At 35.3% G+C, this 15,941-nt stretch overlaps 1 protein-coding gene across 1 annotated transcript in view; it reads right to left on the bottom strand.

Annotated features, from left to right (window-relative positions):
- The window catches only part of LOC103590041, a 95,623-nt gene that overhangs the window by 55,663 nt on the left and 24,019 nt on the right, over positions 1 to 15,941 (bottom strand). The window contains 2 exon segments of the mRNA XM_008572157.1: positions 122 to 197; positions 10,327 to 10,405. Coding sequence (XP_008570379.1) covers positions 122 to 197; positions 10,327 to 10,405 — 155 coding nt within the window.

Here is a 15,941-nt window from a genome sequence, read left to right on the forward strand (position 1 = left end):
TACCCAACAAAGCATCAATGACCAGGAATAATTGAATAATCTATCCAGTTTCACAAATACATAAACTTGGAGCTGACTAATATGAAATTAATTTGTTCAATGTAAAAGCACACCTACAAACCTGTGACAAAAGAAGGCATATTCATGGTTTGTTGTGGGATCCCTGACCACAACATCATCAAGAAACCAGCCATTTCCTAAACACAAATTGAAGAAAGAAAAATGTGATGTGAATATGGATGGTCCAGGTATTATTACAAGTGTTGAGAAACAGGTTCTAACTTCCAAATATATGAAAAGGCCTTGTGTAATTTAAAACTTTAATACTTCAAATAAAGCAAGATATAACAGAGGTAAAGCGTGAGGAACATTTAAACATATTTCTTATACATGTAACAAAAGCACAGCATTAATTTAAAGCTTCATGTTTTGTGATACCTATGACAGTATGACTTTCTAAACAATTGAAAATGGAACGATTCTGCAGTTGCTCTTGATTTCATAAACTGAGTTCATAATCCTGGACCTAACATCTTCCAAAGAATATAAATTAGAGAGAAAGAGAGAGAGAGAGAGAGAGAGAGAGAGAGAGACCACAACAATTTGTTGAACTTTCAGAACGAGCGAATAAACCTAAGGTTACTCGAGATGGGAGGGAAGGAGGGAGAGAAGGGGTTTGGGGAGGGATAGGTCTAGTAAAGGGCATAGAGAAAAATTATCATTTGTAATAATGAATATGCTAATAATAATAAAGATAAATAATTAAAATACTAATCAGCTTTAGGATAAACCTCTTTAAGAAAGCACACAAGGGTCTTCATTGCCTGGTTTCTGCTTACTCTTTAGCTCCATCCTTCATTATATACACCCATCATTCAGCAATGCCAACTGCCTCACAGTTCCTTAGGTGAGTGGTTCTCAAACTTTAGCAAGTATCTGAATAACCAGGAAGGATTATAAAAGCACAGACTGCTGGGCCCAACACTCAGAGTTTCTGATTCAGTAGGCCTGGGATAGGCAGCCTAGGGTGACCAATTTTCCCAGTCTGTCCAGGACAGAAAGCTTTCCAAGACAGTGGGATTTTCAGTGCTTAAACCAGGAAAGCCCCAGGCAAACTACAATGGTTGGTCATCCTAAATAAAAGCCCAAGAGGTGAATTTTTAACAAGTTCCCAGGCAATATTGATGGTCCAGGAACCACACATTGAAAACTACTGCTATGAATGGCTCATATTCACAATTTTATGCCTTTACACATGCTATTCCCTCTGCCTAGAATGTCACCTGCCAAAATATTTTTATTTAATTTCATTTTTAAATGCTACCATAAGAAAAAAAGAATTACTTGTCTCCTTTAAGGAAAAAATAAAATGTTTCCAGAATTCTGAAATTGGTTTTTAAGAGCTATGGAGGGAGCTGTAAAGAAAACTCTTGTAGTGAGGAACTGATTTAAAAAAAAACTTAAGTTAATAAGATTAGTTTAAAACTGTTAATGCAAAAACATATTGCCTACATTCTTAGCATGTTTTTCCCATAAGTAAGAAAGACCCAAGACTGGATTTAGAACTAGGAAATGTGAGTTCCTGAAGAGAGCTAGGCTGTCCGTGCAGGGATTAGGCAGGAAGAATAGGAGTTAAAGAGTTACATAAAGTTCTGTTGAATGTGTTACTTTCTTACACAATACATAGGATTAAGTAGTTTTATATTATTCAAAACATTATTCATTACTTAACATAATATTTATTTTTTTAGAAGATTGGATTTAAGAAAATGGACAAAAAAAGATACTGAAGCCATGTGTATATAATTCCAGCACCTACCAAATAGAATCAGTTAATTTGGTCTATATATTTTCAGTCTTGCTCTATGCCGATAATGTAGTATGCCCATACATAATCAAATTGGATAGTATTGTGTACAGGGCTGGTGTCCTGCTATAGTAGATACAAGCTATGTGTTCACCACACTGTTTCCCCTTTCTGGTTACACAAGGGGACTACATTTCTCAACCTCTTCTGAAATTAGGTAGAGGGCCATATTATTAATTTTTTTGCCAATGGAATAAAAACAAAAGTGATATAAGTGACTTGCAGGCTTGGCCCTTAAATAAACCCTTTATAATCCTCTGACCAACTCCACCTTCTAGAAGCTACGGAGCACCTGGAGCAGCCATACACTGGCCAGGGCTTGACCCCTGATTCACTGCTTGAAGGGCAGCTGGGGGAAGACTTTCCAACTTGCATCAGACTGCTGTGTGAACAACAAATAAACATGTGATGTGTAAAGCACCTCAGTTTTGGGGGTAGTTTGTTACAGCAGTTCACTTGACATTACACATAAGTATTTCCATATTTTTCCTAAATATTCTTAGACGACATGATTTTTCAAGTTGTATAGTATTTTGCTATATGGATATACTATATAAAATACATTTCTTATTGAAAGATAGAGAATTTTGTTTCCATGCATAATACAGCCATAATTTCAAGCATTCATTTTATTTATATTTCTCAATTTTTAAGTATAACTTTCTAGAAGTGGAATTACTAAGACAAATTCAGTGTTATTTTCAAATAACAAATAGAAACGTTAATCATGGAGTACTGCATTATTTGCCCATTACTCTTTCTTCCCTGCCCCACCCCACCACACTGACTTTGGTCTTGACCATTTGATTTGATTTATTCATCATAGCCCAAAACTGGGAACAATCTAGATGTTCTTCAAGAAGTGAATGGTTAAACAGAGAAATGCATACCATGGAATACAAAAGGCAATAAAAAGGAATGAAATACTGGCATTCATAACTTGAGTGAATGTCTAAGAAACTATATATAGAGAAAAAGGCCAATCCCAACAGATTACATAATGAATGATTCCATTTATATAACTCTTACAATAAGAAATGTTAGAAATATAGTACATATTAGTGGTTGCCAGAGGTTAAGAACAAGGGATTGGGGAAGGGAGTAAAGGAAGAAAGGCAGATGTGCCTATAAAAAGACAACAGGAGGGATCATTGTAGCAATGGCACTTTTCTGTGTCCTGACTGTATCAATATCAATGTCCTGGTAGTAATATTTTACTAAAGCTTTTCAAGATATTACCACTGGGGAAACTGGGTACAGGGTACAGAGAATCTCTCTGTATTATTTCACACAACTTTATTTGAATCTATAATTTTTTTTAAAAGTCAAACTAAAAATATAGCTTAGAGTTGTTAAATTTGAAATGTTTATTTCTTTGAATAATAAAAATTTATTTTTGGTCATTTTGAATTGATTTTTAGTGTCCATTGTTCATTTTTCTATTAAATCCACTTAAAACTGGTTCAGATCATATTCTGTATTACTGATTTACATGCCCACCTATTATTGTGATTTTCAGCAAACTATGTTTAAAAATTGTCACCTTTAATGAATTTTAACATGAAAATCTTTTGTTAATATTTTTCAAAATGTTCCTGGATATTATATCATTTTAATTTTCCAGATAAATAACAGAATCATTTTTAACAGCTTTACTGAGAAATAATTTACAGACCATAAAGTTCACCTGTTTAAATAGGTTCAATGGTTTATTTACAAAGCTGTGCAACCATCATCATACTGAAATTCAGTACATTTTCATTCTTTCTTCAAAACAATCATCGTACCTTTTTACCTCTCTCCTAACCAACACCCTCCTTTTCTCTCCCAGACCTAGCCAACCACTAATCTACCTTCTGACTTTGATAGATTTGCCTATCCTAGACATTTCATACAAGTTTTCATATAACACCTGGTCTTTTGTGATTGGCTTATTTCACTTAGAGACGAAAAAGGAATTCTCCTATCTGTCTCTGAGCTCTCTTTCTGGTGCGTCGTGTTGCTCTTCATTTCAGATTTTCTCTCCTCTGAGTCTGTGATGTCTCCTGATCAAAATCAGTAGGTATGTCTGTGCATTGTTACACTTCTTTATAATTCTCTTATGTCCCCACCTGTGATGCTCTACTTGATTTCGGAGCAACCAAGAGTCTTTCGATAAAAAAAAAAAACCACTGTAGCAACCTCTCTCCATTGTAGTCTGGGGTTTTACGTAAAATGAATCTAGAGGCAGATTGCTTTTGCCAAACCAAAAGGACAAGTGTGGTTGCAATTTGGTTTATCAAAACTCTGAAGTCCTCCTACTGCTGATGTGCCACAGAAACAGGCAGCTGGGGCCTAAACTAAACATGCGCTAGCACAAAACCTTACTTCTCCCAGCAAAGAACGTACCCCATCATGATCACTGGTAAATTAATCTTTAAGGAACAAACAGGTCCACTTAACTCCAAATGAGGAGCAAAACCTATAAATCAACCTTTCTTGGCTAGAACCCCTAGTACTTCGTAATATGGCTTTCAGATAAGGCCAACCTAATAATACAAATAGAAACTATCAAATATTACTAGAATGTAAAACAGCCTCCAGTTATTGTATACTAATTTAATAGTTAGTCACTTTATAAATTCTCTTATTAATTTTTCAGTTGATCCTCCTTGAATCTTAATAGACATTTATATCACTTATAAGTCATAATTTTATTTTCTTTCCAAGATTATAAGTGCATTAAAAATCTTATTATAATGCTTATTACAATGCTTTCCAAGGAATGACTAATATAAGAGGGTCCTTTTAAAAGTTCATGGAAAAACAGAATTAAAAATAATACAAATCTTTCCATAACCTTTTTGAAGTACCCTTGTATATTCATAATGAGAAAAATCCTTCTCATATTTCTGGTTTTAACGATTTCATTGTTTACTAAGAGGTTAGCTCAAGTTAAATTATTGTTAAATAATCTCAAATAAATATTTTTTCTGCTCCAAATTTTCAAAGAATTTTTAACAGTAAAGGGTCTTCACTGTTAAGTAATTTTTCTGCTTCAACCATTCGAGGCAACATATTTTATTTATAGATTTCCTGATATTGAACTATCCTTCAATTTCTTCGCATGAACCCTACTTAGTTATTATGTATTAATCCTTTATTATACTTCTTGATTCACTTTGTACACATTTAACTTAGGATATCTGTACATATATTTATCAGTCAGACCAATCTACAACTGTTCTGGAGAATACACACTCTGGGGTATATGACATTGTGCCAGCAATTGTGCAAATTCACAGAAGTAACACTACATCTATTTTATCTGAATATGTGAGGTGGGAGAGATAAGAAATTTAACTGTAGATTTAAAGTATTTTTAAACAAATATGAAAAAATTATCAAATAAAATTATTTACTTGAATTCTCAATATAAAACATGAATATGCTAAGAAAACAAGCTCCTTTAGAATATGCTATCTGAGGTCGCTAGGAGTTCCTCTTCACATTGTGAACATATTAGAAGATAAATCCAAGAAACACGGAATCATACTTCTACATTTTGTGCATTTTCAAGTTTTGGCACCATTAAGTCTATGAGGATACTTCAAAGTTCATGGAAAAATAGAATTAAAAGATAATAACTAATCCTTCCATGAACTTTTTCAAGACTCCTCATATTTAGAAGCCACCTAGAACATTCTATATAACATTGAAAATGTCTGCTTCTTGAACATTTCAGAGAAAATGCTCATAAATTCTAAAAGACCCAGAGTTTTTTCGGAAGAGATCAGCCTTCTAAAAAATTTACTGTTACTGACTATTCTTATTTTCTACTTTTTCCTAGATCAATATTGAGTCAAATTTATTTTCTTGGTTCATTCATAATTTCCTAGGCCAAATTTCTTGGGTCAATTTTTCTTAGATAATCATCACTTTCACTAAGTGTATCAAATTTATTAGTCTGAAACTGTATATAGTATTCTCAAAATTTTTATCTCCTATGTATTTGTATTCAATTTCTCTAACTAACGTTGAGCATTTATTTTCTTTCTTTTTCATTAGATTTTTCGATATCTGGTTTAATGTGTGTGAGATATTTTTGCCCTAAAAACCAGTTCTGAAAAGTAGCATCAGTCCTTGTTTTTGTATTTTTGTCTTTAATTTCTATTTTTATCGATATTATTTTATTAAATTTTTCTCAATATTTACATATTTCGTACATACCTTCTTGGATTGAATGTTTAGTTCATTTATTTTTATTCTCTGTTTTAAAACTTGTAATATTGTGATTTAAAATAAGAAACAGATATTATGGTCTTTTTCCCTGTTTCCCAGCACACAGCTCCTAAAATCCTTGAAATCACCAAAGTGATAAGGGTCTTTTTGTATGCTAATGAGATGACTGGTGGCTCCTAGATAGCCTCAGGATGGGGTTTGATGGCCAAAAGAACCAATCACATGATTACACATGATTAGAGGGTTGGAACTTTCAGTGTTACCCCCAGACGTGGTGGGGGCTGAGGGGAACTTACAGCACAAAAGGCCAATAATTTAATCAATCGTGCATCTGTAATAAAGCCTCCACAGAAACCCAAAAGAAAAGGGTTCAGAGAGCTTCCAAGTTGCTGAACACGTGATGCACTCAGAAAGGGCACAGAAGCTCCTCCTTCTAGTGGGTTCACATGTATCCTTTGTAACATCCTTTAAAATAAATCAGTAAGAATTAGTGTTTAACTGAGTTCTGTGAGCTGCTCTAGCAAATGATTGAACTCAAGAAGGGGGTCATGGGAACCCCCAATTTATAGTCAGAAGTTCTGGAGGTCCAGACTTGCAACTGGCATCTGAAGTTGAGGGCAATCTTTGGGTCTTATCCCTTAACCTGTGAGATCTGATGCTAATTCCAGATAGATAGTGTCAGAATTGAATTAAATTGTAGGATACCCAGTTTGTGTCCAGAAGAGGACTGCTTGTTGAGGGGGAAAAAAAAAACACATTTGTTCACAGAAGTGTTCTGTGTTAAGTGCTGAAGGCTTAGTAGGAATAAAGAATTTGTTTTTCCTACAAAATAATACTAAAAGTGATACTGAGTATGTCTTTGAATTTTATAAATTGTATTACTATTATTAAATAGTCAGTAATATATTCCTTATGATGAAAGACCAGAACTTCACAGGGAACAAGGAGAAAATTTATTTCACACCCCTATCCATTTAAATCTGTTCAAAGAACTATTTCTTTTCTTCCCCCTTGAATGAAATCTAGAACATGTACTATGATTTTTCTGGTTACTCTCACATAAAAAGCCTCAGTTTCTTTTATAGCAAAACTGGGCTTATTTCAATAATTATAACAGTGAATGCCATGTAATAATCAAAACTCCAAATTGGTAAAGATAAAATGTTTCCCCTCCCCTATCTTCTGCTCTGGAATCTCTCTGCAAGCATCCAGGTTGACTTCTTCCTGCCTCCCAAGCACTCAGATCATGATTTCTGACCCTCAAGAGTTAGAGACAGGGGAAAGAGGATGAGGAAAGAGGAGCTAGAAAAGTCTTTTTAACTGGCATTGTTTACATATTGGTTAGCAGATGTCTAAGGCAGACTCTTCTAGGGATCATTTCCCTCACGTAAAATTACCTGCCTTAAATTTTACTCTGTTCTCCACGCTTCCCTCCCTTTGCAGCCACAGGCCCCTGAGGCAGCTTGCAGGCCGTTATTCAGGTGGGAGTCACCTAACAAATCCTAAATGGCACAGATCCTAAAGTGATTTCTTCATATGAGAAGAACTTCTTCTACCCTTTCCTATTATTGGGGTTGGTATATAGACAGCATAGCAATTGATAACCTACTTCAACAAAAATCTACACTCTTTATACCTGCAGAGAGCCCTTAACTTGTTGTCTGCCCCTTCCTTTATAAGTCCTGAATATATGGCCTTGTGCCTACATTTGGGATGGCAGTATGGTTTGAATGTATGTGTCTTCACAAAATTCATATGTTGGAACCTAAGGCCCAATGTGATAGTATTAAGAGGTGGGGTTTTTAGGACGGCTCTGCCCTTACGAAGGGATCTGAACCCTTATAAAAGGGATTAAGGAAACTAGCTAGGCCCTTTTCACCCTTCCTTCATGTGAGGACAGCCTCACGTGCTTTTGATCTTGGATTTCCCAGCCTCCAAAAGTATAAAAAATAACTTTCTGGTTTTTTATAAATTACCCACTCTAAGGTATCTTGTTATAGCAGCCTGGAACAAACAGAGAAATGGTATGATCTTGCTTCCTATTATTTTATTCTGGTTTTTGAGGACTCAGCAGGAAATGAGACAGAAAAAACACCACTGTAACATTCTTTTTTGTGGGGGCTGACTGGCTGGTGCAGGGATCTGAACCCTGGACCTTTGTGATACAACACTGCACTCTACCCAACTGAGCTAACTGCCAGCCCCACTATAACATTGTAACATTGTCTTTAATTACAGTTCTGATTTCACTTTGACTCAAAATCATGGAGAAGAATGAAATACCTAAGTGATTGAATTTTTTTTACGTGATACAACACTGCACTCTACCCAACTGAGCTAACTGCCAGCCCCACTATAACATTGTAACGTTGTCTTTAATTACAGTTCTGATTTCACTTTGACTCAAAATCATGGAGAAGAATGAAATACCTAAGTGATTGAATTTTTTTTACTTTTTCTTTTTTGTTAAATTTTGGTTTCATTAAATTGTGGCCAGAGAAAGTGACCTGTTTTGAAAAATTTATTGAGATTTTCTTTTTGGCCTAATACTTGAGTCAAATTATAAAAATATTTCATGAAGCTTTGAAATGAAGGTGAATCTCTGTCTACCCAGTACAAACATTTGAGGGAAGCAAATGAAGTTACCTAACTAACCGGCCAAAACCTGAGACAAATGATAAAATCCTATCCTACCTTCTTTTCATTTCTTCTTCACTATCTAAGAGGATTTACTTAATCTATTTAGTTGCAATGTTATCTACTGAATAAAGGCTCATAAATTTTATTATCTCATCATGAATCATAAACTTTACCAAAAGAAAATTACCCTCCATGTGCCTTTTAGTGCTTGTTACCTTAAATTTTACTTATGAGGGGGTATTCAAAAAGTTCATGGAAAGATTCATATTATCTTGTAGTTCTATTCTGCCATGAACTTTCTGAAGTACCCTCATATCTTTTATATAAACCCATGTGCTTTTCATTTACATATTCCTGATTTTTTTTTAATTTTTAATATTAAAGGGTCATTTATTTTAAGTATGTCTCTTGCATAGAACATATATTAGACATGGGGATTTTTCAGGCTAAGAATTTTTGCTTTATTTAGAAAAATTAACAAAAACTCCAAAACAAAGCTAAAAGATGACTACTTGTCCTTTCAGTGTTGTACTAGAATACTGTCTAACAAGTTTGCCTGACAGTCATCTGACTCACTATAGAAATGTAATATTATTTAATTTAATATCTACTATGGATTCAGTACCAGGCTCTGTAAAATTAGCTATCACCTGAAAAAAAATAAAATGCAAATAATTTGTGTCTGGTCAAAACATGAATAAATTTTGTTCAAGACAGAAGACAACCTCAAAGGTATAATCTTATTGTCAGTAAAACACTGTCATATATTTTATTTAATTTATCAACTTTATTCATTATTATTTTTGTTTTCACTTATTATATGCATATATTTTTCAGTTTCTTGTAACCTCCCTTGAACCAGCTTTGTCAATCTGCTAATTCCTTCATTAATTATTTAAACACAGGTTCACTATGTTTTTGTATGAGAACTTTGTTCTTAACATTTTGAAAATTATACCTTGACATTTTTTAGTGAGAAAGTTTTCATCCTGTTTGATGTCTTTTATCCCTTTTTTTTTTTTTTGTATGTGGCCTTTAGTACTCTGTCTTTTCTTAAATGGATTTTATTTATCTTATGGCTGTTTTATACAGCAGCAGAAAATGAAAATATTGAGAAGATATTAGTCATCTCACAGAGCTGATAGGAAAACTGGGGAAGAAGCATGAACAAAAAGGCAACAGAAAATACAGCTGAGACCCCGCTAACCAGGACAGTCTGCTTAACATGTCACTGTTGGACAATCACTAGACTTCTAGTAATGTCACAACCAAGGGACACTATAGCTGCCTCCACCACTAGCATGCTGGAACGCTACCACATACCACAATATATAAATCCCAAATTCCCTCTATTTTTTTGAATCACTCTTTCTAGCATTCTGGGCCCATCTCAGCCACTTGGCCAAGCCTACATCATTTTGAAGAAAAATACATCTAGTTAAATTTTAAGGGAATTTTGGGGACAATATTTTTATTTCAGATGGTTAATACTTAGAAGTTTCCTAAAAGTTTTCCACATAATTTGCTAGATGTGTGCACGGTTTCACATAAATAGAGTGGAATCAGACCTTCATTAGCTCTTTGTAGAAGAACCTTACCTGGGCCGAGTCCATCATGGCCTATCACAATCTTGTACAAATCTCCAAGGTACACAGCTTCCAGGAAGAAGGTGTCAGTCTATAACCAATCAAAAAAGTATAATTAGATCTAGACTATAACTTTGACTTCTACAAACAGTATTAAGAGACAGTAAAAATCAACTGTAAAAAGTATGTTCATTAAGCAAATATACAATTCCGTCTATATTAAGAAAGTACAAGCAAAAGAATGATATTAATTTATAGAACATAATAATTTTTCAAATATACCCCCCTGCTTGCTATTGCCAATTTTCAGTTATAAAGCATATATTTGGGATATATGTATTTGGGATTCTCTATAACTGTATTTTTTAAAAAATCATAACATAAATATAATAATCATAAAATATACTAAAAGTTTGCATTCCTTTCAATGAAAACAATTCTTGTCTGCCCTAGGATGAAATTATTTTTTAGCAATGTTTTTGGGTCATTTGCAAATATAATGCTCTGAAGTAATTTTAGGATACTGATACAAAAAAGATTTAAATTTATAACATTTATCTGGAGTCCCAAATTTGCTGCTACATCAAAAGAAGATATGGTTGTGCTCCAGTAGTTTATATATTCAGAATAGGGATAAAAGTGAGTAGCACAGAACACTTTTAATAAAATCTAAGATAATGCTATAGGTTTCAATATAAGAAAAATACACAATGTAGCATATCTGTTGAAAAATTATCAAGAAACAAAAAATAACCTTTGCATTTGTACAGTCTTATATGTTTCTGAATATTTTCACATACATTTTATTTTATCCTAAAAAAAAATTGCTCTGTGTGAAAAAAATATGCTTTCTGCAGACAAGAAAGCTAAGGCACAGATCCAAGATTAGAGTTCAGCTCCTCTGACATGTAGGAATATTTTTCTTTAGAACCACTCTGCCTCTACGTAAGTGGACTGTTAAGAACATAAATAACGGGTAACAAAACCACTATCATTCATTAACAAAAAAATACTGTCCATGCCTGGTACAGGTTAATGCTGTCATCCCTTTATTTACCAAACAGATCTGTTAGAAAAGGAGAACTTTCTGTGCAATAACAGAAAATATTAGCAAAGAAAATTATGAATTATAATATCTATAATAATCTATGTAAAGAACTCTAAGAAAAAGAATGGAAACATATAATGAAAATATCCTGACATACTCACTAAGGACCAGTTGGGTCATCACAGAAAGCTGAGATAACTAAAATATGGTAAACCCTACATGCTTTACTCAGTAAAAGAGAAAGACAGAAAGAGAGAGGAAAAAAAATGAAACAAACAAAGACTTCCTTTAGGTATTATGTGCATATTAATATTAATAATAGTAAAATAATGTAATGCATTCAGTTTCTACGTTCAACAACAAAAGTTATTATATGTAATTATCCACATTTAACAATATGAGGGTAGGTTTAAAAATCAACAAAAGGGAGAGAGACATAAGAACACGGTAGACTGGGAAGCTCCAGGCCCCAGTTCACCCATAAAGACACCAAGTTAACAATAATATGAGGAGTAGAACACTTTTTCTGAGGAATCTAGAGAATGCTTAAGAGCTGCAGTACTCAGGGCAATGCATAATCAAGAAGTGACTCTATTCAAAAAGGGTAGAGAAGTTCAAGTATGTTGTGTCCATGCCCTACCCCTACCCAGCATAGCACAATGCAACAGAAAGGAAACCTCACATACCCCATATCTTCCCTCAAGACAGAAACAAGAGAGTTGACCGCATGTCCAGAATTCTGCCTTGTTTTTTCCCTGCCTTGGAGCCATGATGGTAATGGTAGCATAGTCTGAAAGCCCAGAAAACAGAGACCAGCCCTGAGACCTGTTAGAGCAGCAGAGATTCTTTGGTATGGCAGGCAGATGACAGGGAGCAAGAGATTATGGGCTCCAGATAAGAAACAGAGCCAAGCACAGAAAGATATTAAGATAGTTAAAAGCATACACACAAGCCCAGAGAAGACAGTCAGAAAAGGTTTGAAAGGTCCCAAATCTCCACCTGGACTGCTTAGTGAAAGTTTTTCCCTGAATGAAGCCACTCCATAATAACCATAAGATGTGATTGTTTTTTTACATGCCCAAATTTCAACAAAAGATCCCAAGCCTACAAGGAGAAAAACATGGCCCAATCAAAAGAACTTGGGCCAGCCCAGTGGCGCACTGCTACAGTGCGCTGCTTGGGAGTGCAGCGGCGCTCCTGCCGAGGGTTCGGATCCCACATACAGACCGGTTCCCGCTCACTGGCTGAGCGAGGTGCGGGTGCAGCACTGAGGGTTGCGATCCCATTGCTGGACATGAAAAAAAAAAAGACAAAAAAAAGGAAAAAAAGAACAAATAGCTCCATAAACTGACCCTAAGAAATGCAGATCTCTAAACTTCCTCATAAAAATTTAAAACTGTCTTAAATATGCTAAATGAGCTAAAAGAGAACACAGACTGCCAACTAAACAAAATCAGGAAAATCAGTCATGTACGAAATGAGGATATCAACAAAAAGAAACTGTAAAAAAGAACCAAACAGAAACTCTAGAACTGATAATTACAACAACTGAATTGAAAAATTCACTAGAGGGGTTCAATATCAGACTTGATAAGGCAGAAGAATCAACTAACTTGATGGCAGGTCATCTGAAATCATTGAGACAGGGAAGCAACAAGAAAAAAGTGAAGAGAGCATAAGGAACTTATGAGACACCAGTAAGAAAGCCAATACATATTATGGAAATTTAAAAAGAGAAGAGAGAGAGAAAGATGCAAAGAGCTGTTTTAGAAAGAAAATAAGCTGAAAACTTTCAAAATCTGAGGGGCAAAAATGCACATATAAATTCAAGAAGCTTTACAAATTCCAACTAAGATAAACCAAAATAAATCTACACTGAGACACATTGTAATCTAACTGTCAAATCTCAAAATGATGTGAGAATCTTGAAAGCTGTAAAAGAAAGGCAACTCATCATATACAAGAGAGATTTTATAAGACTGTGGGTAGATTTAGGCAGAAACAATGCAGGTTAGAAGGCAGTAGAATGATATAATGAATGTACTAAAAAGAAACGGTCAACCAAGAATTCTACATCAGGTAAAGCTGTCTGTCAAAAATGAAGGAGATATTAAGACTTTCTGAGATTTAAAAAAAAAAAAAGCTGAGTATGTTCATTACCACTAGACGTACAATACAAGAAATGCTAAGGTCCTTGAAGTTGAAACAAAATGACACTACACAGCAACCTGAAGCCATACAAAAATATAAAGTTTTTCAGTGGAAGTAAATACATGAATGAACATTAAAAACTTGTATTATTGTAATTTTAGTGCATAAATCCACTAATACTTGAATAGAATTTAAAAGACAAAAGCAGGTATACAGCATATAAAGATGTAATTTCTGATATCAACAACATAAAATGAGGGTATGGAGCTGTAAAGAAGTATAATTTTTGTATGCAACTGAAGTTATGAGTCTAAAATAGATTATTATAATTTTAAGATGTTTTATATAATAGCAATGGTAACCACAAAGAAAATGTCTATGAAATACACACAAATGGAAAGGAGAAGGGAATCAAAGCAGGTCACTAAAACAGGTCACTACAAAAAAATCAATGAGACACAAATGAAGGCTGTCAGAGAGGAGAAGAGAGGAGGAGGGACATACAGAAAACAATTAGCTAAATGACAATAGTTAAGTCTTTCCCTATCACTAATTTCCTTAATGTAAATGGATTAACTCCAAAATCAAAAAACATAGATGGAGGAAATGACACCGATTCTTTACAAACTATTCCAAAAGATTGAAGCAGAAGCAAAGCTTCCAAACACATTCTACGAAGCAAACATCATCCTGATACCAAAACCAGGTAAAGATATAACCAAGAAAGAAAACTACAGGCCAATATCCTTGATGAATATAGATGCAAAAATCCTCAATAAAATATTAGCAAACAGAATACAACAGCACATTTGTAAGATCATTCACCACGATCAAGTGGGATTCATCCCAGGGAAGCAAGGTTGGTTCAAAAAAAAAAAAAAAAAAAAAAAAAAAAAAAAAAAAAAAAAAAAAAAAAAAAAAAAAAAAAAAAAAAACATAGATGGGCTGAATGGATTGCAAAAACGAAATCTGACAATATGTTGTTTACAAGAGACTCACTTTAGATCTAAGGATGTACAAAGGCTGAAAGTGAAAGAATGGAAAAAGATATTCCATACAAACAAGAACCTAAAGAGAGAGGGAGTGAGAGTCATATTTACATCAGATAAAATAGACTGTAAGTCAAAAACTGTCACAAAGAAAGACATTATATAATGATAAAAGAGTCAATTCATGAGGCAGATATAACATTTATAAATACATATGCACAAAAAATCAGAATGCACATATTTATGAGACAAACATTGATAGAATTAAAGGGAGAAATAAACAGTAACACAATAATTGGAAGAGATGTCAATGCCATACTTTCAATAATGGATAGAACAATGAAAACAAAAGATCAAAAAGGAAGTAGAGGATTTGAACAACACCATAGACCAATTGGACCTAACAGGCATATAGAGAAACATGAAACAATAGGAAGAATATACACTGCTTTCAAACGCACACAGAACATTCTCTAGGACAGATCACAAGTTAGGTCACGAAGAACTCGTAACAAGTTTAAAAAAATTAAAATCATACAAAGTATCTTTTTCAAACACTATGGTGTGAAACCAGAAAACAATTCCGGAAGGAGACTGGAATATCCACAAATACATGGGAATTAAACAACTCACTCTTTAAACAACCATTGGGTCAAGTGACATTGTAAGACAGTGGGAAAGGAGACTCGAGACTTTCAATCCTTCCATGGATGCTCTGAATAAACAACTACACACAGACCAATTCCCTCGGACAGAAATCCAGAAACTTGTTGAGAGACTCCTACACACGAGGCAACTGAGAAAATATCTGCATCAAAACAAGTAGGAAGGAGACCCGTGGTGACCATGCATCCCGCGGCACCAGCAGGTGACCAAGCAGGTAGGCCTCACTGCCACTGGACCCCATCCCCAGCCTGGCTGAGTGCATGCCAACCAGAAAGGTGCCCCCCCTGGAGCGGGTCGAGTCCCATGGAGACCATGTGCCCTGCAGCACCAGCACACAAACTAGCAGGAAGGCCTCGCCACCAATAGACCCAATCCCCAGCCAGGCTGAGTGTGCACTGAACAGAGAGGCACCCCCCTGGAGAGGCCCAAGACCAGAGACGACCACACACCCAAGGCACCAGCAGGCAATCGAGCAGACACTGAGGCACCCGTACCAAATTGGCAGCCCCAGCAGCATCCTAGCTGGACAATAGTGTCAAATCAGTGGACTGCAAAATCCCTTGCCACAGGGGCCGGCCCGGTGGCGCACTGCTATAGTGCGCCGCTTGGGAAGTGCGGCGGGCGCTCCCGCCGAGGGTTCGGATCCTACATACAGACCGGTTCCCGCTCACTAGCTGAGCGAGGCGCGGGAGCAACACCGAGGGTTGCGGTCCCGTTGCCGGTCCCGGGCCGGTACGGGGGCAACACTGAGGGTTGCAATCCGTTGCCGGACA

The sequence above is a fragment of the Galeopterus variegatus genome, unplaced genomic scaffold (genome assembly GCF_000696425.1).
Source record: "Galeopterus variegatus unplaced genomic scaffold, G_variegatus-3.0.2 Scaffold760, whole genome shotgun sequence".
Classification (NCBI taxonomy): Eukaryota; Metazoa; Chordata; class Mammalia; order Dermoptera; family Cynocephalidae; genus Galeopterus; species Galeopterus variegatus.